At 33.3% G+C, this 25284-nt stretch overlaps 2 protein-coding genes across 4 annotated transcripts in view; both read right to left on the reverse strand.

Moving 5' to 3' along the window:
* Positions 1-20: 20 nt before the first annotated feature.
* LOC109089280 (cytochrome b-c1 complex subunit 10-like) lies at positions 21-2998 on the reverse strand. Its single transcript, XM_042719192.1, has 3 exons — positions 2372-2998; positions 1361-1532; positions 21-391 (listed from the first exon to the last, which is right to left on the reverse strand). The coding sequence occupies exons 1-2, from the start codon at positions 2419-2421 to the stop codon at positions 1367-1369; spliced, it is 216 nt and encodes a 71-aa protein (XP_042575126.1). The 5' UTR covers positions 2422-2998; the 3' UTR covers positions 21-391; positions 1361-1366.
* Positions 2999-5166: 2168 nt separating this feature from the next.
* The window catches only part of LOC109089308 (transcription factor E2-alpha-like), a 40531-nt gene continuing 20413 nt past the window's right edge, over positions 5167-25284 (reverse strand). The window contains exons 9-20 of one of the 3 annotated variants that reach the window (XR_006154068.1): positions 23293-23389; positions 22725-22825; positions 20920-21064; positions 20764-20822; positions 19977-20055; positions 19787-19863; positions 18274-18438; positions 17077-17188; positions 16525-16660; positions 15281-15518; positions 7263-7367; positions 5167-5795 (exon numbers count right to left, since the gene is read on the reverse strand). Coding sequence is in view for 2 of the 3 variants with exons in the window: in XM_042719115.1 (XP_042575049.1) it covers positions 7270-7367; positions 9166-9395; positions 16525-16660; positions 17077-17188; positions 18274-18438; positions 19787-19863; positions 19977-20055; positions 20764-20822; positions 20920-21064; positions 22725-22825; positions 23293-23389 (1299 nt within the window). In the remaining variant the exon portion in view is untranslated. Of the gene's footprint in view, positions 5796-7262; positions 7368-9165; positions 9396-15280; positions 15519-16524; positions 16661-17076; positions 17189-18273; positions 18439-19786; positions 19864-19976; positions 20056-20763; positions 20823-20919; positions 21065-22724; positions 22826-23292; positions 23390-25284 lie in introns of all 3 variants that reach the window. The other 2 variants (XM_042719116.1, XM_042719115.1) reach the window with 2 other exon arrangements.

Here is a 25284-nt window from a genome sequence, read left to right on the forward strand (position 1 = left end):
AGCATAACAGACACCTCAGATTCCTTTTCTTTGATTTATTAACAAGCATCAGCAGTGACCCGCGGATGACACGGACATCACAAAAAGCAGAGTTCAGGTCCACGATGAGGTTCTCAATAACAGAGTTACAGTGTATTTATTCCAGGAGGATTCAGTGGAAAGAACCGACGAAGCTCTGCATAGAAACACAGAAAACATCCCGGCTTTACATCTTTATAATCGTTAGATGTTGATTTGTGAGACTTTTCATGAGGGAAAAAAGGGATTGGACACTCTGAAAAATAAATATCACACTGTTCATGAGCGGCGGTCTTCATCTCCATCAGTGATCATCTCCATCTTCAGTCCATCTAGAGCAAGACGGACCGACAGCAAATAAAGACATCAGCGTCTGTGTTCAGACAGATAGTAACACTACAGTTTCTTGGAGCAAAAATGACTCGAATCCATTTCGTTTTTTGTTGTTTGAACAGATTAAAAAACTGAACTGAACATGAAATCTGATTCAGATTAAAAGATTTTCATATCATACACAACCAGTCAAAGTGTTTGAACAGTAAGAGTCCTAATGTTTTTCTCTTCTGCTCACCAAACCTGCATTTATTTGATCCACAGTACAGCAAAAGCAGTAAAATTCTGAAATATTTTTACTATTTAAAAAAACTGTTTTCCGTTTGAATATATTTTAAAATGTAATTTATTCCTGCAATTTTAACTGTACATTTCTAGCATCATTACTCCAGTCTTCAGTGTCACGTGATCTTCAGAAATCATTCTGATTTGCTGCTCAAGAAACATTTATTATAATTAAGTTGAAAACAGCCAAGTAGAATTTTTTCAGGGTTCTTCAGAATGTTCAGAAGTAAAATATTTTGAAAATAAATGTCTTTATCATCACCTTTGATCAATTTAAAGCATCCATGCTTAATAAAAGTATTAATTTATTAATAAACATACGGACTGCAAGCTTTCAAATGATAGTGTATAATGTTACAAAAGCTTTTTTTTTTTTTTTAGATAAATGCTGATCTTTGGATCTTTCTATTCAACTATTTTGAATATTGATAATATAAAAAAATGCTTCTTGGGCAGCCAATCAGAATGATTTCTGAAGATCATGTGACACTGAAGACTGGAGTAATGATGCTGAAAATACAGCTGCGCATCACAGAAATAAATTACACTTTAACAGAGATTCACATACAGATATTTCACAATATTACTGCTGTATTTGGATCAAATAAATGCAGGCTTCGTGAGCAGAAAAAAAAAAAAAAAAAACATTAAACAGTAGCGTCTATGAAAATATTTCCTTGTTCTTGAAGTCCAGACATTTTAACGAGAGAGAAACATGAGGAACCTTCATCTAATCTTCCGTCTTGAACTTTCCGTTGATGTAGGGAACGAAGTCCAAGATGAGCCTCCAGTCTGTGAAGTGAACGAGAGCAAGGCCTCCAGCTCCACCCCAGACGGCGAGCACCACACTCTTCAGCAAACCTGCGCTGCATCCACTCAGAGCTCTTCTACTGTAACTCTACGAGCCTCCAGCTTCATCTCGACTGATTCTGATCAGAATAACTGCAGTAATATCTCCAGATGAACTCTTACTGGACTGAAGCAGCTCAGCTTTACTTGATTCTCCATCAGTCATGTTTTAGAGTCTCAAATCTGATCATCAGGATCTTTTGAGGAACAATATCACTGCATTGTATTATATTTGGATCATTTCAATCTCATCTTACTGAGACACATTATTGGAGATATAGAGCGATAGCTGATATTTAGATCATTTTATATCAATATCTGCTGCTCTGTTATAAACATCTCATTGATTTACATCACAAGCAGCAGAATTTCTTCATAGAAATATCAGAATCTGAAACAAATTACATGGTTTGCGTCTCTGATTACAAACTATTACGAAATCAACAAGATTATCAAAATAGAATCAAAGCGCAATCAATGCAGTTAGAGTTCAATTGATGTAACTGTAAACAATAATATAAACCAGAACTTTGTTTTTGTTATCTTATTGAACAGCGTAAGAAGAATTTGCCACAATTTGACTAGCTTTTATTGTTTGTGTTGATGACTGCTGCGAACAGCAATAAACACATAAGAAATCATAAACAGCTGTCACATAAACACACATTACACTTTCAAATAAATAATATATGCACTATAAAGCAAGATAAGGAGTCGAAAGAGCACGACAGTCGAGTTTAGTATGTTTTCTTGTTACCTGAGCTCGTTAGCATTAGCATGCTACAGTCAGGTCGCGACAAGGACGACGCTATTAATAAAAACTGACACATCATAATCATAAAAGAGAAGAGTCCTCCTGCTGTACGGAGCTTTACCATGTTCTTACCACGATTTGGCGATTGATACGTATTTCTGTCCGATTATGTTGCCCAACATGATCAGACGTGTGCGAAGACGAGAGCGGAGGGAGAAATCGCGCAGGAAACTACGGAAGAAGCGTCATCAACTGAGCGACGCGCGCGGAAGCTCCTTATGGAGCGGCTGTTACTTACAAATTAAAAGTCTTAGTTGAAATAATTTGCGTGGTTTAAAGTCTTATTTTATTTGATTTGTTTTTTTTCTTAAAGGTTTAACTCAACACGTCACGAAAAAGATGCGTATGAATAAAAAGTATTCATTTAAAAACGAACAGAAAAGTAGCTTGATGTCCAGCAGGAGGCGATATGAGAGTGAACACGTGTGAAGAATAGCACTACTTTATGCATTACGATAATGCACTACTCCCTAAAAAGTAACTAATTGCTTTTTTAATGCATTAATTTCGTGCTACCTTTTTCTCTGGATTGCATTAAGCAATTTCAAGCACTTTCAGTTCATTAAGTTCAACACTACATCAATGTTATGTTTATGTATGTATATGTTTAGATTATTTATTCAGCTTTCAGATGATGTATAAATCTCAATTTTAAAAAATCGACCCTTATGATTGGTTTTGTGCTCCAGGGTCACATGCATCTCAGTAAGATGCTCCAAACATATAATGCAGTGATTGAGAGTTGAAGAAATAAAGGCTCCTCAGAAGATGTGAGATGTTCTGGAGGCTTGTGAAGATCATTCCTCCGCTGAGGAACAGTGAAAGTAAAGCTTCTGGAAACAAACGCTCCTCAAAACATCCTGAGGATCAGATTTGAGGACTCTAAAAACATGATTGATGGAGAATCAAGTAAAGCTGAGCTGCTTCAGTCCAGTAAGAGTTCATCTGGAGATATTACTGCAGTTATTCTGACCTTTACTTGATCAAAATCACTCGAGATGAAGCTGGACGAACAGAATTGACACAAACAGATTTACAAAGAAAGTACTTTATTTGCTCAGAGGAACAATAACTCAACAAACATACATAATCAACACTCACCTCCCCACTCAAATTAAATTATAAAATATTCTCAAGTCGAAGCCACAAGACGTGACTTCTGGATAAAAACCTGACTGACTCCAGGATAAAACTGAACAAAACCATGCAGGCACTAGTACAGAATCACTCCCCGCCGCCGGAGAATGAGGAAGGCCACTCTCTCGCTCCTTTAAGAGTTTACATTTTTGCAATACATAAACAAGAATAATTCATATAATCATCTTTTAGTTGTAAAAGACGATGTTAGTACTAACGAAGAAAAGAAAACGATCTCTAGAGATGAACTCGGAACTGTGTTTCCTTTCGATTCGGATCGAAAACATCCACATTTGGGCACAGTGATTATTCACCTTATAGACAAGAAGGAATATTTTGGCAAAGTTGGCATCAAATTATTTCCAAGATCTCCCGTTATAAAACTGCAACAGAAACATGAAACACAATTTGTTCCTGGCGTACTTCAGCGCCATTTATCTAACGTTTAAAATCAAGACAGATAATAACAAAAACAAGTGAACAAACATTGAACAGAACTTTGTAAAAGAAGTAAAAACAACAACAACAACAACTCGGGGTCGTCTTGTAAAGACCCTTGCGATCTGTTTTTTCTACTTTGTGTAGAAATATTGACAAGAAGTGGCAGGAAATTCATCGAGTTGATCGACTTTAAGCAATGAATCGCTCATAAATCTGAGATTGTTAACTACGTACTAGTCAGATTGTTTATGGTGTGAGCAAAATCTGCTCTAAAGAAACCAAATTAAAGGATCAAATCCAAAGCAAATTGATAGATGGCCTCAGAAACGTGTTAAAACACGGCTGAAATGCTCAGACGCTGCATAAAGACACCTTTCCCAGAGCTGTGATATAAAACCAGCTGCTCGCACACACAGAGAAAATATTATCCAGCGTTTTCCGATACTTCAGAAATCCACGATGAAAAACACAAGCGGCTTGTGCTTCGGTGAAAGATGGCAGATATTAGCGCGAATCCCACAAAAACAATCAGATATTTCACCTCTAAAATCAAATCAAATCAAAAATTAAGCAAATAAAACATTTTACCTGATGATAATAAGTCTACTTTTAGGATAATTATGACTTTTGCATTATTTTTTTTTTATTACTGTAATGTGTCCAAGTGTTTTATTTTTAAGTGTTTATTCTTATATCCTTATATATATATTTTTTAAATATAATACAGTAAAAATACTGTAATACAATGATTTACATTTAAATCAGCATAAAGGACACAAAAAATAAACTCAATGAATAATTGACATTTAATATTTTTTTTTTTTTTGCATTATAATTATGAAATTTTGAAGCAAATTTGTTGGTCTGAATAAAAAAAAAAAATCAAGTAATGTCCTGTAAAACAGCCTTAATTTTCCTTAAGAAAATTAAAAATTATAATAAAAAAAAATCTACAAAAACACATTCAGATATTTCACCTTCCTGAAAATAAAATAAAAAATAAAATAAATTAAGAAATATTTTCCTGAAGAAAATAAAGCCTGTTTTTAAGCATCATTATGACTTTTTACCATTATCTTTCCGAGTTTTCCGTGTCCGAGTTTTATTTTTTATTTTTATGTATTCTTATATCCTTTTATCCTTATATATGTATTAAATAATTGAATTATCTGTAATTCAATTATTTAAATTTAAATAAGCATAAAGTACACAATAAAAACTCATTTATGTATAATTTAAATTTTTTTTTATTTTTACCTTAAAGTGTAATATATATATATATATATATATTGCATTATAATAATGAGAATTTGAGGCAAATGTGTTGGTCATAAAAATGAAAAATCATAATGTTCCATTAAAACAGGCTTAATTTCCCTTAAGAAAATGAATTTCATATAATTTCTTTAGTTTTTAGAGGTGAAATATGGGCAGTTTTGTGGGATTCATGCATTAGTGGCGATCCCCAAACAGAACCATAAACACTGCGTATCAAAACTGAACATTTCTCTCTACATCATAAACACAAAACGGTACAAAAGAAAGCCAAACTTGAATACATGAACTACAAAAAAAACAAAAAAAGGAATCTGTTCCCGCAGCGGAGCTTGACCTTGCGTTGAATACAAAGGCTCATGGGTGTGTGTGCTATATAACAGCACACTGTAAATCTAACGGCACAGCATCAGACAGCAGGACGGTCCAGACCCGCAGACGCTGATTTCCACCGATGGTCCATGATCACGAGCCGAACGAGCAGCTCGGGAAGTTACTGTGTGTGTGTGTGAGTCTTCAACACATCTGTTTATCATATAGAAATCACCAATGTGTGTGTGTGTGTGTGTGTGTGTGTGTGTGTGTGTGGACTAAGAACGGGAAGATAAGGCCACGTCGACGGAGAGCTTCCTTATGTCAGGATCTGTGGGGAAAAGCAGAAACATCAGAAGCTCATCTTAATGTGTTTGCAAAGACGTTCAAGACGTGAAGCTGGTTTTCATTCATTCAGAGTAAAAGCAGAATGCATTCGTTCACTTCAGCAGCATTAATCTATCACCAGATACACACAGAAACTCAGCGCTCTTCACGACAACCCGTCAAAATAAGAGTTCAGATGAATTCGGAGAAACAAGAAATATATTCCTGCTGTACAGTAGAATGTATGTCTTGAAGTGATAATATTAATAATAGATAAAAAAAGTCAATTTTTCTCCCATGTTTTAATTTAACTGCTGTTGTGTAGCACTGTTTGCCAAAATGTGAAAATGAATTGTTAACTTTTCATTACATTTTAAAAGAGTTCATTTGATTCTTACCATTTTTGATACATTATTAAACCATAAATCCAGAAAAAGTCAAACAGACCAAATAGAATTTCTTAAATATGAAATATTTTATAGGGAGCTATTACAGTAAAAATGTTAATAATTTATTAAATTGTTAAAGTTTACCAAATTCAGTTGATTATACATTATCTTTGACTATTAAAATTTGTAAAAATAAAGAAATAAAAAAACACTATATTAGGCCTTAAAATGTAATAACTTTTAATAAATTGTTGTTAAATTAATTAGAAAGGTTTTTGATTAATACAACTAAATGTAACCATGAAAACAGAATCCATAAAAAGAAAAAAAAAAAGATTTGGAATTTAAAAAAAAAAAAAAAAAAAAAAAAAAAAAATCAAAACCCTAAATTGTAATTTTTCTTAATAACCTGTTGTTTACATTTTGTTTCATGATTTTAATTAATTAAAAATACTCCTTGATTAATAAAATGTAAAAAAAAAAAAAAAAAAAAAAAAAAAAAAAAAATGGAATATGGGGGGGGAAAATGAAATGGATTTCAAATTTTCAAAAAAAATTTTTTTTTTGGTTAAGCTTTTATAAATTTATGTAATCAGAATCCAGAAAACAGAAAAATTTAAACAAAAAAGGAATCCAGAATATTAAAAGCAGAAAAAAATAGATTTTGGAAAAAAGTAAAATGTAAAATGAGAAGAAACAAAAACATTTCATAAGCAAATTTATGTAATTAATGCAATTTTAGTTAAAAATTAAAATTAATTTACTTAAAATTAAGTTTAAATTAAAAGTTTAAAATTATAATTCATTTAATGGAATCCAGAAATATTACAACTGAAAAATGGAATGCAGAGCAATCAAAACGGACAGAAAGGAAATTTGGAACTAAATAAAAAAGAATTCTGGGAATAAAATAAAACTGATTTCATAGAACTCTGCCCTAAACATGTTAAAAACCTACATGAACTAATCAAATTTACACATTTAATGCAATGCAACTGGTTTTGGATAAAAGCAACCACCAAGTGCATAAACACAATATGAATATTCAGCTGCTTCATCGTAACCCCAGATGTGAAGCTCACCTGAGCGTTAGATATGTGCGTGTCCGTCTCCTCCCAGACAGTCTCCTGAGACCTTCTCCTCCTCTCTCCTCTTCAGACACGCCGCCTTCGGGTTCAGATTACGCTCTGAGCAAAACAGCCATTCAGATCAGATATTAATGTCTGCTGAAGCTCCAGTCAAACATGTTTAATGAAGGAAAGGTTTGTACACTTAAGAAAATGTCAAGAACATAACTCACCCAAAAAACATACAAAAAACATAATAATACACACATGTCTGGCTCATAATTCATCCCAAAAACAGAGAATTACTGTAATAACACACACATTCTTCATTACTGCAATGTGACACATAACACATACTTGTTTAAACAATGTATATATACACATTGTATTTTATATAATATATTATGCAATTAAAAATTATTATATTATATAATTGTAATATAAAAATTTGTGCGTAAAGAATGTAAAAAAAAAAATAAACTTTTCTGTTATATGCTATAATATACAATATAATAAACCATATTTATACTATATATTTTATTCTATATTCAATGCACTGTATTTTCATAATACATTGTAAAATTAAAATTTAATGTACAATTTTTTATAACAATATAGATGTATAATGCAAATATGCTATAATACACATTATTCTATACTCTAGATTTTAATATTACATAATGTAAATTTAATATTAATATTTTTATATAACAAAACATCACATAAACATCACATATACATACATACATATATACATATATATATATATAAATTAATAATTTCCGGTATTAATAAATCAGGGTAGTTACTGTTTTAATACTATTTTACTATTTATTTTTATTAGTGCTGTCAAACAATTAATCATGATTAATTTCATCCAAAAACTAATATATGTATGTTCTGTGTATATTTATTATGTATTTAAAAATACACACACATATAGTATATATTTAGAAAATAAATACAATTAATAAAAAATATATATTTAAAATAAAAAAATAAAATTTATATATAAATATATTTCATATATAAACATAACCTTTTTCTTAAATATATACATGCATGTGTGTCTATTTATGTATACATAATAAATATGCACAATACACACATATATTATATAAACAAAATTTTTGGATGCAATTAATCGTGATTAATCATTTGACAGCACTAATTTGTATATACATTTTTTTAATATCTATAATATTATATAATTTAAATGTAATACATTTTACAATATATTAATATTATAAAACTATTATAATATATTAATATTATGCAATATTTATAACACAAATATATCTTTTATTTGACAATCTTTTTAATCTGTTTTATTATTTTAAGTATTTATACCTCAGGTAACACTATTCATTCATAAACAGTAAAAGGGAACTAACGACAATTAAATTTAAGAATAATGAGAACGGGAAAAAAAAAGGGAGAAAAAAAAAATTAAACATTTATTATAAATAATTAGAATTCACCAGGAAAGCACCTTTAGTTTTCATGAAATGCTACAAATTGTAATATTTAATTAACAAGACTAATAACATCGTAGCCTGATTGCTTCACCACGGTAATACCATAGCTTTCAGACATATACTGTGGTAATACCATGCTTTTTTATTTTTGGGTGAAATATGATCTAGACATGTTTTAGTGAGATTAACCCGAACATATTTAGTTGCTCCAATCATAACCAACACGTTTAAAATGAAGGACTGATAGGAAAGGCTGTTAATGAGGCAGAAGTTGTGCAGGAAGATGCTAAAGGTCAGCATCACACAAATACACAGCAGCAGTGGAGGCGAGGAAAGAGACGCGGCTCTCAGCAGCAGCAGCAGCAGCGGTGTGTGTGTGTGTGTGTGTGTGTCTGCTGATTCTCGGCAGGACGGTGGCGGCTCACAGGGGTTGGTCCTACCTCGCACCTGTCTCTCCAGGCCCAGGATGACCTGCACGGCCTGCTGGAGGATGAGGAGTTTAGTCTGAGCCTTGTCGCTCTTCAGGTGCAGCTGCACCATGCGGCCGAGCTCCCTGAAGGCTTCGTTAATGTCGCGCACACGCACCCGCTCCCGAGCGTTATTGGCCATGCGCCGCTCGCGCTCACGCTGCTCCTTCTCCTCCACCGTCAGACACTCCTCCGACACGCTGCTGCCAGGGGCGAGCGCGGCTCGTTAGTCATTTAGCCTCTCGTTAAGTCACTAAATCAACCGTCTTGGCTTCATTAGCTTTAAAAGAACCATACTACTCAACCACTAAGGACTACAGAAGAACCTGTTAATTGCAGTAAATTTGTTCTAAATAGTTCTTTAGTGAATATTTTATATATATATATATATATATATATATATAATATATATATATGTGTGTGTGTGTGTGTGCGTGTGTTTTTATATATAAAAATGTATATTTAAAATTATGATTTTTATATATCATATTTAAAAATATATATATATTCATATATATCATATATATATAAAAAAAATATATATATAAATATCATATATTTAATATATATATATTTTTTTTTATTACATATGCAATTTCTTTAATTCATTATAATTTGATATAATATATATAAATATATATTTTTCATGTAATTAATTGATGTTATTTAAATTAAAAAAAATAAAAACTATGATATCATAATTCATTCAAAATACTTTATAATTATAAATATATAAATAAATAAATATATAAAATCTATAAATACAAATATATATAATACACACACACACACACACACACACACAACACACACACACACACACACACACACACACACTCACACACACAAACTATTAATTATTTTTAAATAATAAATCTATTATATTTTTCATAGTATTATAATATATTATTACTAACTACCATGATAACATAACATTATTTTATTTTGCATTATAAATATATTAATTATAATTTTACTAAAATGTTTAGTAATAAAAAATACTTTTTACATTGTAATTACCATTTTATTAAATGCATATATTTTATTACATATATTTAAAAATATTCAAATATTATTAAATTAAAAAACTATATATATATATATAAATATATGTCCAATATATGTCCAGTCAAGAAAATGTCCCTAAATATAAAATGCCCAAAAAGATCCCTGCAAAACCCTAGTGTCATTAATCCTGTTTTACATGTTAAACAATCCACAGATATTTAAGATGATTTTAAAAGCAGAAACAAATGCTGCATTTTAAACTCCATACCAACTTTAATTGGTCTGAACCGACTAAACCAATTAAAACTGCACTGATTCCAGTTAAACGAGGGTTGCAGAGAGGGATCCAGTGGAGGTGCAGAGAGAAGAGCGGGACGCGGCCGATCCGGAGCATCTTTCTTTCATCGTGACCGGACACGCAATTTTAAAGCAGACACAGTCGGTCGCTACGCATTAGAGTCAGTGGCTTTCAGGAGGCCTGTGGGATCTGCCGCGGAGCGAAAGAGCGCAAGACGAGAGGACAGCAAGATGAGAGAGATGCACCGTCTGCCAAGAACCGAACAGAAACACACACTGCCACTGAGAGAGCCAGACAGAAGACAGGATGAGGTGAATGCGACTGTCTCATCGTAAACGCATCCCGCTGCTGAGATGCATTTATGATGCAGCATGAGACTAAAAACCACTGCGGCCATCTGCAAAGAAAAGGGCTGAAGAACAGATGGAAAGATGGGTAAAAAGAAAAACAACCTGGCAAACAGAGGGTTAAACATGACATGCAAGCATTAATCAGACCATTAGAGTCTGAAGCGAGTAAAATGTTAGGAAGGAGACACAAAAGAATGAGTCCATCTCTTCTAATCTGCGGAAATAGCGTTTCTGAGTGGATTGGGGGGGGGGGGTTACGGACATGCAACAGTCCAATTGGGGAAAGATTAAAGCCATAAGGTGTCTGAACGCAGATTTAAAAAGGATTGAACAACTAGAAAGAAAAACAGAAGCATAGATGATGTCCACTGTGGAAATCAGGATGGTTGCATGCATTATGCACAAACGGCTGCATTCATACTAGTCTTGAAGGAATAATCAAAATCATTACTCTATTGGGAACAGATGCTGCCAAACTGCAAAAATTACAAAAAAGCACCATAAAGCAGTCCATACGACTAGTGCACTACATTTCAAGTCTTCTGAAGTCAAATGAATGAGTTTTACGAGGAAATTAACTGAAATGTAACCCTGTATTCACTGAAAATCTCTTGTTTTGCATGTGTTTATTCATGCTTGTTGCGCCAAGACGTGTTTGCACATGGGTTATTATTGTTAAATAAAATTATAACCACTAAAAACATTTTTGAAATGATTGAAATTGTATTTAAGTTGAATTTAATTGAAATTAAGATTAAAAAGTTTAAGTGAAATATAATATTAGATGAAAAACAAACTAAATGTTGCTTTTTTTTGACAACTGAATAAGTTAAAATTACTAAAACTAAAATTGAAATAAAAAACATTTAAAAATGTTTAAAAACAATTGTATAAAAATAATAAAAATGACAAAGCACAAAAAATACTATAAGTTAAACAAATTAAATGGAACAATTAAAACAATTTTGTTGTCATTGACGTCCTATATATATATATATATAGGACGTCAATGACAACAAAATTGTTTCTTTAGTGTTGTGGAGCGAATAAACTACAAGAAGATTGTCAAAAAACAGACTTAAAGGTGCTGTGTGTAAAATTTTGACTCTACTAAAGCATAAAGATACCATAATATGTTTGCAGGTATTTAAGAAACATGCTAAGTTTACATGTTTATCTGAAAAACAATGCTAGTCAGTTATTCTCCTTTGAAAATGTGCTTTCTGGGCCGGAATGCCGGTCTTTGTTTTGGTTTGTGAAACCCGCCCACTGCCAGTTCACCCAATTGTATTTCAGCAACCCGGGTTGCCAGATGGTGGAAAACACAGCGTACTTCATTTCATTCATCGTCAAGTGCACTTGTTCCTGTTGGTGTCGTCAATCTGGCAACCTGCGTGTGAGTCAAGTCTGAGGAGGGGGGGCCGGATAAAAATACCCTCTCCAATATTTTGAATTTGGACTGCAATACCTAGTTCAACCACTCGATGTCAATCCTACATACAGCACCTTTAAGCCCAGGACACACCAAGCAGACAGTTTGCTATCGGTGAGCGCCTGTAGGCTAGTTTATTTGGTTTGTCCCTGGAGCACAAAAGTAGTCATAAGTCACTGGGGTATATTTGTAGCAATAGCCAAAAATACATTCTATGGGTCAAAATTATACATTTTTCTTTTATGCCAAAAATCATTAGAATATTAAGATCATGTTCCATGAAGATATTTTGTAAATTTCCTACTGTAAATATATCAAAACTTAATTTTCGATTAGTAATATGCATTGCTAAGAACTTCATTTGGAAAACTTTAAAGGTGATTTTCTCAATATTTAGATTTTTTTTGCACCCTCAGATTCCAGATTTTCAAATAGTTGTATCTCAGCCAAATATTGTCCTCCTAACAAACCATACATCAATTGAAAGATTATTTACTCAGCTTTCAGATAATGTATAAATCTCTTAAACTGACCCTTATGACTGGTTTTGTGGTCCTGGGTCACAATTGGCGTCAGGACCGTCGGTACGAGTGAGAACTCTAATTGGATGCTCAGTTTAGCGAATGAGTCACTGCCCCAGAATGAAAGCAAAAAGTGATGAAAACTAGTAAACAGATAAAGGCAGCACAGAAAGAAGGCTGTTCTAATTTTCCGTAACAACATGAGCCGCTTAAAATGAAGAAAGTTGTCAACATTTTTTTCATTGAAAAACATGAGCTGTAGTGGGATGGGGAAAACCGCCATGAAGTCTCGAGACATGTTTTTTAAAAGTTGAACTTACATTTATTTTACATGGCTTACTAAATTTGGCTCTCTTGTGCGAGACACGAGTGTAACAGTGATAAGATGTCCCTCTAGAAAATGTGACAAATATGAGTTCTGTGTGAACGGCTTGGTTTCAGTTTTGACGTAAACAACATCTTCTCTGCATTGATGTTCTCTTTTTCCACAATATTTTGAATGAACAATGTAGCAGCACCACATCTGGTGGCTTCAACTAGATAGGCTAAAAAAAATCATTAAAATGCAATGACACTTCATCGCATTTGGTCTGCCACTGATAAGGCTGCCTGATGCACACCTAAAATTCGAATGCAACATTTTTGCATTCAAATGTGTACTTTTAATTTTAAATTCGATGAATATTCGAAATTCAAATGTATTTTTGACGGCCCTAGTAGTCTGTGCTGTATATTTTGATCCAGACGCTGCCGACGTTAGACGACAACACCGTTGGCTTTTGTCACTGCTAGTTCTTTGAAGTTGGCCTTTAAAGTCATCTCTGTTTCCCAAACAAAACATAAGACTTGAGAAGAAGGAATATGGTGCACAAGACAGTTGGGATACTTTTATAATGCTTTTTTTTGGGTTGATTGTACATTCACTCTAAAACCCTTCAAAACTTTCCTAGAGTTAGTAAATGACAATTAACGATTCCAATTAGCTTTAATCTGAGTTTGTTAGTTGCATGAATCTTGCAAGCAGGTGAGATGAACAGAAAACAGGAAAGGACGAGTGCTAAACATGAAATGACAGATAGAAACACATGCACAGTTACAGAAAGTGCAGACAGTCCCACAATCACCCTAAACAGACACCTGTGTGGGCCGCGGGGAGGCAGGAGGCTTCTGTAACATACTACATAATGCATCTCAAAAATTTCCATCAAGATAAATTAATACTTTACATATTTTAATAATATATATTTACATTTTAATAACTTAAGATACTATTAAAAGGAAATATTCTTGAGATTAATGCAACTCGGCTGGTTGTCGAGGTGTTGCTAGGCTGTTTCTAGGGCTTATTTTAAGGCAAGACACAACATGTGAAAAGTGTAAAATAAATAATAGATTTCGCCATACTTCCCCAGTTGATTAATTACATCAAGTTTTCTGAAAATTAACTAATTGAAATGCACAAATGAAATGCACGAATTAAAGATGCACTAATTTTCATACATTTTTCTGAACACTGGATAAAGCCAGGTTCAAAATTCTTGTTTGATTTTGTCGACACATTACAGTTAAAAGTTTATAAAGAGGGGATTTTGGTTTTCTCTTTTTATCACTCCATAAATTAAAAAATACTGTCAACAGACAGAAAACAATTAAATTTTTACCATGTTTGTAGGAATAAAATGTTCTACAAATCAGTGTAAATGATTTATGAACAAACCCCTCAGTAAAAGCCTTCATAATATAGATAGGAATAAAACCCTAAGTTTTGGTGTATGTGAGTGCTGGTAAAGTAGAGAAAAAACCCTCAAAGCCTTTAAATATAAGCATTTTCACCATGTTTTAGGAATAAAATGTTATATAAACCAATATGAATGATATATGAACAAACCCCTCAGTAAAAACCTTCAGAATATAGAGAGGAATAAAACTGTAAATTTTGGTGTTTGTAAGTGCTGCTTAAGTGGAGGAAAAAACCTCAAAGCCTTTAAAAATAATCATCTTCGCCATGTTTTAAGGAATAAATTGTTATATAAATCAGTGTGAATGATATATGGACAAACCCCTCAGTAAAAACCTTCAGAATAAAGATATGAATAAAACCCTAAGTTTTGGTCTATGTAAGTGCTGCTAAAGTGGAGAAAAAACTTTTAAAAATATGTTTTGTAATTAAAAAGTATAGACACGAATAGATAAAAGTTTAATAAAATAAACACACAAATGTTTATTTTACATGTTTTCCTTCCACTAGTCAGAAAATGGCCCTAATTTTTGAAAACTAACAAGAGATTTTTAGCTTGTAGTGTCTTGCCTTAAAATAACTTGTAATGAACCTAGATGCATATGCATTTATCCATCATGCATTTAATATCTCCAGTCAACAAATCCGTCCACCTCCCCTTGCACCCAATCAGGTGTCCCAACCACAGACGAATCTCTGCGGTGTCTGAGCACTGATCGGAGGTCAGCCACACACACTGACCTCGCACTTGCTGCTCCAGGTTGAGAATAACGTTTACGGCCTGGTGAAGGACGAGCAGTTTGGTCTGAGGTTTCTCATTGTTCATGTGCAGCTGGCACATGCGGCCCAGCTCTTTGAAGGCCTCGTTGATGTCGCGAACGCGCAAACGCTCACGGGCGTTATTGGCCACGCGCCGCTCTTTCTCCCGCTCCGCCTTCACCTCAATCGGCAAGTCCTCGTCATCTTCTTCATCATCTTGCTTCATGGGTCAGAGGAACAAAGGGGTGAAAGGGGTTACAGGCAAAACAATCAGGGCACACTGACAGGGAACGACGCATACCTCACGTCAAGGTTTTAAAATGGACCAATCAGAAGCTGCTGGAGGTGGGAATGTCGAGTATATTGAGTGTTTACTGATGCAACTTAACTGGCAATCAAAAGTTTGGAATAATTATGACTTGTTAATGTTTTTAAAAGAAGAAGCTTCTTCTGCTCACCAAGGCTGCATTTATTTGACTAAAATACAGTAAAATCATTAAAATTGAGAAATACTATTGCAATTTCTATGTGAATATATTGTAAAATGTTATTTATTGCTGTGATCAAAGCTGAATTTTCAGCATCATTCATTGTCACACGATCCTTCAGAAATAATTCTAATATGTTGATTTGCTGCTCAAGAAACATTTTGAAACAGTTTATGCTGCTTATTTTTGTTATTCAATAGTTTGGTGTAAATTAAATTAAATTTATATTAATACTTTTATTCACTTGAGCAAGTGAAACTGAAGACATTTATAAATGTTACAAAAGATTTCCATTTTTACATAAATGCTGTTCTTTTGAACTTTCTATACATCTGTGAATCCTGAAAAATAAAAGTATCACGGTTTCCACAGAAATATTGTGCAGCACAACTGTTTTCAACACTGATAATTATCAAAAATGTTTCTTGAGCAGCAAATCATCATATTAGAATGATTTCTGAAGATCATGTGACACTGAAGACTGGAGTAATGATGCTGAAAATACAGCTGCGCATCACAGAAATAAATTACAGTTTAACATTCCCACTGAAAAGTTATTTTAAATTGCAATAATATTTCACAATATTACTGTTTTTTGGTCAAATAAATGCAGCCTTGGTGAGTATAAGAGACTTCTTAAAAAACATTTAAAAAATCTTAATTATTCCAAACTTTTGACCAGTACTGTATATGAATTTCACCTGGGATTAAATGAAGGTTTGCAGGGCGGGCAAGTACCTCGATCGCGTGCGGCTTTTCCCGTCTTTCTTCTCATCCTCTGATTTATCTGCAATAGACAGGTTCTCATCATCTTCCTTATCTTCCCGCTTTATATCCGAGCTGGATGAGTGAGAGGAGTGAGGCAAAGAAAGACCTGACAGACAAAAACAAGATGAGATTAGCAACAGAAAATGCTGATCACACTGTGCGACAACAGCTCTGTGAAATCATCCTGTAATTCTTTAAAGGTGATGTGTTTGATTTCTGGATGTTAAAATTAGACTCATAAATGTTGAACATTTATGCATTTGGCAGATGCTTTCATCCAAACGGACTTGCATTGCATTCAAGGTATGCATTTTATCGGTTCATGCATTCCCTGAGAACCGAACCTATAAATTTAGTGTTTCTTGAGCTACAGAAATACTTTATAAGTCTGAAAAGCATGCATGATACAAAGACATTTTGCATGTCTGTCTGCTTAAATACCTGCACAAAGCACATCATTTATGAATCTCAATCAATCAAATGTCATGAAATGAGCAGTAAAACTCAAAGAACATCACTGACTGGTAAAAGTGTCAGACTGGGAAGTGGGCGGGGCCTGATGGGGGGCGTGGTGTCCCTGCAGCAGAGCACTGGACTGTGGTAAACCTGCGGCATCATCACTGTGATTTGACATCTAGAGAAAAGAGCAGAAGTTAATAGTAATGTACACTCATCTGCCTTCTCACTCCACATGAACTGCCCTGAGAGTCACTTTACCAGCATTTCATCATTTCATTGAAGAAAACGATCAGATACACCAAGAAACTCAAAGGCCTTTACTACAACTCGCCAAAATAAAAGTACAGTTTAATTACTATTGTACAGTGTAATGTACTTCTCAAAGTAATAAAAAATAGTAATACCATTTCTTAAGGGTTATCACACAGTTTGTTTGACCACCATTTTATTAAAAAAACAAAAAAATTATGTTTTCCCAACAAAAAAAATAAAGAAATTATTCAAATTTCATTTGATTAAATTTTTAAAGACTTTTGAGGTTTTATGCATTCAATTTTTTACCAATATTTTTGCTAATAAATTTGTATTAAATCATAAAAACACACAATCCCCAAAAAAATCACAATTTTAATTTTTGAATTGTTAAAGTTTTATGATTTCAATTGATTAGACACCCTTTTTGATTATATATTTTATTTTTTAATTAATTTCATGTCATTTTCTGTGCTGTATGTAAAATTAGTGTTACCCTGGCTTTATTTGAAAAATATGATTCCAAATGCACACAAACTTCCCAGAATACTGATTGCCTTTTTGGCTACGGTGTTTACTTCCTTTTTAATTATATTTTTTATTAAATATTTATTTATTTGTGAAAAATACTTTGTCATCTAAAAGTATAAGTATGTTTATTTTACACATTTATTTTTTAATCCATTGTCAAATTATTTAAAATTTCTTAAATATTAATTAGATATTTTTTTTTTTTATTAAATCGGCTTTATATCGGCTATCGACCCCCTGCTTTCCAAGATATCGGCAGTCAAAAAACCAATATCGGTTGACCACTATTGTGTATACACACTTTCAACACACATTTCTGTTCAAACAACTTGTAAAAGTGCATGTTGCATCCGATGACCCCTTTAAAATAATAAAAAAAATCCATGTCATGACCCCTTTAAAACAAAATTCAGGAACAAATAAAGCAGATTTCACAGGGCCCCGAGCAGGCAGCTCACTGGGGTTGGAAACACTCACCAGGCCTGGCAGACGGCTGGAGAGCCCGAAGGCCTGACTGATGGAGCCCAGGGCCGCTGCACCGGCCGAATGTCCAGCTGCGCTCAGTAAACTCTGCATGTCTGCACCAACCGCATAATGACTCAACACTTGCAGTGCTTCACCCAGACGGTCATCCATCTTACTCTGCAAAAACCACACATCACTCAAGCTGCCAAAGTTCATCAAATGCACAACGATGCAGTTTGCAACAGAGCTTTGGCAATGAACGTTATTTCTGTGAGCCTTAAAGGGTTAGTTCAGCAAAAAATGAAAATTATGTCATTAATGACTCACCCTCATGTCGTTCCAAACCCGTAAGACCTCCGTTCATCTTCGGAACACAGTTTAAGATATTTTAGATTCAGTCCGAGAGCTTTCTGTCCCTCCATTGAGAATGTATGTACATCATAAAATCATATTCAAAGTAACACACCCGAAAGACACAGAAAATAAGACAATACTGAATAAAGTCGTAATTTTTGTTATTTTTGGAGCAAAATGTATTTTCGATGCTTCAGTAAATTCTAACGGACCCTCTGATGTCACATGGACTACTTTGAAGATGTTTTTATTACCTTTCTGGACGTGGACAGTATACCGTACACACATTCCCAATGGAGGGACAGAAAGCTCTCGGACTAAATAAAAAATATCAAAAAGTGCTCCGAAGATGAAAACAGATCTCACACGTTTTTAACAACAACATGATGATTAATCAATAACAAAATAATCATCATTTTTGGGTGAACTAACCCTTTAAAGACGAAAGAGGGGACTAAAAGTTAATTATGCCTATTTGTTCTCTTAAATGTAGAACACACTTTTATCAACCGATTAGACATATTTCTATAAATGTAGTTCAATCATAAATACCCATCAAAACATTTTAATGTTGCTGTTCAGGAGTGTTATTTTAATATCATTGAGCTAGTATCATGAAATATTTTTAAATCAGTTTTTATCTTTATATTTTCCGTTTTCATTCGAAATGTAAAGTTTCATTCATTTTTGTATGTTTTGTAATTTTTTTTTATACATGTGTCTATATAGTTTTCATTAATTTATTTCAGTTTTAGTTATTTTTGTACATCAAGGCAAACTAAATTAAAATGAGAAATGTTGCCATGGAAACTAGACGAAATAAAAAGTTAACATTTTGTTTTATATCAGTTAACGTTTATTTTATTTCAAGTAACAAATGTTTTTATAATGGGTTTTATTTGTATCTATAAAACCCTGGTTCAGAATAACAAATTTAACTTTATAAAAAGATGCATATAATTTATATATTATATGTATGGCTATATAATTTATAATGCCTATATATTAAAGTTCCTATATGTGGACTTCAAATATGGATCATGTATATTATTTGATGTTTCTAGAAATATCATACATGCATATTTCATATGTAACTCACAGTAAAATCTCTGGTTAAATAGTTTATTTAATCTCTAGTTTCTCTGCTCTATGGCGATGCAAGGGAACGTACCAGCGCCTGCAGTCCGGGCTCGAACCCGGGAGACGGCGCGGGCTGAGAGGAGCCTTTGGGCCACTGAGATGCAGAAGCTGAAAACACAAACACAAGAGTCAATAAAGCCTTGTGCGCGGAGGCATCAGAGCAATCACACAGCAGATGGCACTACAGCGCCGTTTAAGACACGACCCTTCAGGAAACCCACCAGCAACATTTGAAGGAGAGCCCACAGGAGTGGAGGGACTCGGGGAGTAGCTGCTGCCGTTATTGTCAGAGGGATATATCTAAAAATCATAAGAGACAATATTAAGTCATTAAGTCAATATTAAGAGTTATACACACACACACACACACACACACACACACACACACACACACACACACACACACATATATGGGCTTTACTATCCATCATCCAGAGTTGATAATGCTCCAAAAGATAAAATGTTATAGACACTGAAGTGCCTTGAAAAGAATTGTACCACACTGAATTTTTTTTTATTTATTTCATATAAAAATACCTGAAATCAGCCCTGGAGCAATCCAGAAGAGTAATGGGTTGAAAGTCACATGTCTCATGAGTTTATATTTTAAATCTGAAGAAAATTCCATTAAAAATTATGTCTTTTTTTTTTTTTTTAGTGGATGGTCTCTTCTGTTTCTGACACTGCATGCTCCAAAACCATGTTGATTTTTACTACAAAGATGTAGTTTTTTGATATAGACTTTCCCATAACGGATACAAACAATAACTCTCCCCGAAGAAATGAGACGTACACAAAGGATTATCCATCAATATTTCAACATTATTGTTTCATTGGACTATAAGTACTCGTTATTACGATGAATCTGGTACGTACATGTTTTTATTACGCATGTTTTGATGTGTACTGCTTACACAAATTTAGCAAATACATTCCTTATAAGCTTTCCAATTACGATATTACTACCAGGAGTTTATCACCACATTAAATTGTAAATGACACACTCACCGAAGCGAGCGCTTTCCCGATCTCTGCCCCGGAGCTGCCTGCGTTTCCAGCTCTGCTGACTGTGAACAGAGAATGAAGCTGTGTTTGCAGGTGAACTGAAACGAGAGCAGGTCGTTTCTCTTTGGTTTGTGGTCACGTCAGGGTGGAGAGTCTTACCCATGATGCTGTCGGAGCCGCTGATGGGCGGCGTGTGGTTGGGAACGCCGTATCCAGCCGAGGCCGGGTGGAAGCTGCTGGGTAAGTTGACCTCGCTCCCGTGCAGAGGGTAATTCTGCGGCGACAGGGGCAAAGGCTGCCGCTTCTGCAGGCGACACACACACACACACACACACACACACACACAATTATTCACGAGCACGTGGCAGACATGTTGTGGTATCTATCATGCAGCTCTGGTGCCGCCCAAAAGCAATTGAGACGCTGAAAAAGAGCAGGTTCAACATCAGGAATGTTCGATTGCTTTTCCACATGAAGGTCTGCGGTAATTGAATGCATTTCTTCTGTGGTCTCTGGCTCATAAGAAAGGAAAAAAAACATCTAGATGATGTCATCAGGAGCTATTTTTTAACCAAATGAATCTGAGCTCATGACTAATCAGACACAACTAAGCTTTCTGCAATTATTAAACAAACGTCTAATCTCCAACCATCTGTCTGCATGCATGTATATATATATATATATATATATAATTTGACATGTCTGGCAAATGACCTAAGAAGAGTTACCATAAATACTTTAAATTTAGTCTTTTACATACATATACACACATATATATATATATATATATATATATATATATATATATATAGATATATATATATATATATATATATATATATATATATATATATATATATATGCACGCACACACACACACTTTTATATACTGAGAATTTTTTTCAAACAATTTATATTAAAATACAATTTACACATTTTTTAATAAATAAACAACTTTGCCAGAGAGACCTGAGAAGAGTTAAATGACAAACTATAAATTTAGCCAATTTTTATATTTAAATACATTTTTATAAATGCATAATTTATATTTAAACATAAAATTTTATATTAAAACACAAATTATAAATATTTATAAAGCCAATTTTTATAACTAAATAACCAAGACTGAGAAGAGTTACCATAAATGACAATTTAGCCATTTAAATGTATGCATTTTTATTTTTATATATTTATAATTTGTATTTAAATATAAAAATGATATATTTAAATACAGATTGTAAGTATATTTAAATATTTTTTTACCAAAAATGAATCACTTTGAGACCCATCAATGCTGAGTGACCTAAGAGACACCATAAATGTGACAATATTATAAATTTAGCCATTTATTTAAATATATTTTTATGTATTTATAATTTGTATTTAAAAATAAATAGTCACTATATATATATATATATATACAACAATACATTGTAAACTCAAAAAATACAAACCTTCATCACAAAAAAGCAGTCATAAGTAGCACAGGTTTATTTGTAGAAATAGCCAACAATACATTGTATGGGTCAAAATTATAAATTTTTCTTTCATGGTAAAATCATTAGGATATTAAGTAAAGATCATGTTCCATGAAGATATTTTGTCAGTTTCCTACTGTAAATATATCAAAACTTAATTTTTGATTAGTAATATGCATTGCTAAGAACTTCATTTGAACAATTTAAAGATGATTTTCTCTAATATTTAGATTTTTTTGCACCCTCAGATTCCAGATTTTCAAATAGTTGTATCTCAGACAAATATTGTCCTCCTAACAAACCATACATCAATGGAAAGATTATATATTCAGCTTTCAGATTATGTATACATCTCATTTTCGAACAACTGACCCTTAAGTGACCTTAGGTTTTGTGGTCCAGGGTCACACATTAGAAATGGTTTCATATTAATCCATAATAAGATTATTGATCGAGCTGCAGATGGACTGTGAGTGCTGGGCTCACCTGTGTGTTTATGGAGGGGAACGGAGCCGGCTGGGCGATGTGAGGAGAGTTACTCATGACCGGAGGATAACCAGACTGACCCCAATGATCCGGAAGCCCATCTGAGAAACCAAAAACTCATCAAAACATGTGATCCAAAGAAACCGCCGGAAGATCAACTGTAGAATTATTGCAAAAGCAGCCGAAATGTGTAGATCACGAGTGTCTTGGAGTTTTTCATCTTCTCAGTTTGATATTTACCTCCAAATGTCCAAAGAGCACCACTGATCACGTGAAGAGACCATATTTATAATCTATCCTTTGTCAATTTAATGGAATTTTTTAAATATACAAAATATGTGCTGCAATGATTTCCACCAAATACAAGCAGCATAATAAATATGGAACATTTACACAAAATGCATGTTGCAATACAAATAAAAAAGGCAGAAAACACTCCAAAAAAAAAAGAAAAGGCCACATAAGTCACATGATTTATTTTAGGTGATGCAATGCAAAGTTTACAGTATTACTAATAAAACCAGCAAATCAGACAGAAAGCAGCCATCAGCATCTTCTGTGCACATACCTGGCCAGAAAGAGCCTGGATAAAGGTTTGCAGCTTTGGATCCGGGGTATCCGGAGCCGTCAGGGTTATAGTCCTCACCGGTGGAACCGGGATAAACCTGCCAGACAGAAGAAACCAAAGCTGGGATTCAGGTCAGAGCCCACCAAAGTCATGTGATCGTCCAGAAGACGCGGTTCTGCTTTAGCCGCAGTATGTGTGCATGTGCAATAAATTAGGAAACATTCATCAGAAAACGAACCCTGACTCAAGGGAAAGTCTAAAATAACACACCGACGACCACAACATATAGCAGACAAGAGGAACCGCAAGCAGCCCCCAAAATAACTTTGACATTTCAATGATGAGTTACCATAAATTTAGCCATTTACATATTTTAATACATACTAACACTATATGCTCAAAAAAAAAAAAAAAAAAAAGCATAAAAAAAAAATTCCAGTCAAGAAGCTGCACTTCACAATTTTATTAAATATCTTTGTGTGTGTGTATATATATATGCATTTTATTTATATAGATAAATGCATGCATTATTTTTAATTTAATGAAATTTGTGTTAATAAAATGGTAACTTGTTTACATTAAGATATATTGTTAATTTACCTTTTATTTAATAAATAAAAAATAAAATTCCATTTTATTTAAATATTAAAAATTATTTACTTCAATTCAGAAAATACCTAAAATTTTTAATAATGAATTGAGTCACAATTAGAAACTGAGTCACAATAAGAAATTAATCATTAGCCAACTAGCATTTTGTTGCATTCTCTATCAACCGTTTTTTTTTAATAACAATGTGTTTGTGTTTCCTTAACATGACTAGTTGTTCAGGTTATCCACCACTGAGATTTTTTCTGAACATCTTAAGTTTTCACACACAAATGCATGACGTGAAAACACTATATTTTGTTATTCTCTAAAACAAAAGAAACAACAACGCACGCCTGTCTAGCCACAAAAGAGTGTAAATATAATGAACATGCGACCAAATACAAGCCAATTAAACACAACGAAGGGGTCAAAAACAAGCGACGCTCCAGCAATCTGATGTCAATGATGGAGAAACCCAAAGAACAGAACCACGTGAAATGTGTGCAAATAAACGCTACGAAATAGAAGACGAGAGAACGAAGGAGATCCATGAACACAAGAAAGAAATAAAGAGAGAACGGAGAGAGAGAGCGATGCATTCCCAATTACAGAGCCATCTGGCCGTTCCTGGAGAGCAGCCAACACCACAGACAGCTGGAGACACGCGGAGAGATCGAGCAGGAAAAATGAAAGGAAAGAGAAATAGATGAGGACAGGGAGAGTAAAAATAGAGGCTCTATTAGAGAGCCATAGAGACAATAAGAGCAATGTTAAGAACACAGAACTGCTGCACAGTTTAAACAGGTGAACAAGTCAAATTCAGGTCACAGAAGTGATTCTATATACATAGGATGCATATTTAATGCATAAATCTATGTCAATGTTTCAAATAACTTCTGTGAAAAAATGTATATGGGTGAAATAAATCAACATTAAGTGTAGCATATTTGTGCAAAAAATAAAAACTTACTTATGTGACCATACTACAATTTATTATATTTTAGGCAAATGAGTAAAACCTAGTGGTTTGAAGGAGAGTGGCAAAGATTGATAACGATTTAAGATATATATTTATGATTTTACATCATATCAGCACTAATGGCTATATTAAATGGCAAAATAAACTGTATTATGATTACAATATCATTTTTAATATATTGTTTAATTAAAACAGCCAACATACAAAAATGTACCTGTATACTTACAATTACAATAATGAAAACAGCAATCACAATTATATGGGATTTTTCAATTTTTAAATAAAATACTAAAATAATAAAATAATAAAACTATAAAAAAATTTCAAAAAATACAATTAATATATCGATTTTTTTGCATTATGCATTATTGTTAAATTGAAAGACATTTTAGTGCGTGTCGTCTGTAAATCAGGGTAAAAAA

This window comes from Cyprinus carpio, chromosome B2 (genome assembly GCF_018340385.1).
Source record: "Cyprinus carpio isolate SPL01 chromosome B2, ASM1834038v1, whole genome shotgun sequence".
NCBI classification, from domain to species: Eukaryota; Metazoa; Chordata; class Actinopteri; order Cypriniformes; family Cyprinidae; genus Cyprinus; species Cyprinus carpio.

Coding starts and splice junctions, on each gene's coding strand:
- LOC109089280 (XM_042719192.1), bottom strand. CDS start 2,421: ATGTTGGGCAACATAATCGGACAGAAATACGTATCAATCGCCAAATCG. Junction 1,533..2,371: donor GTATCAATCGCCAAATCGTG/GTAAGAACATGG, acceptor AGGCTCGTAGAG/TTACAGTAGAAGAGCTCTGA.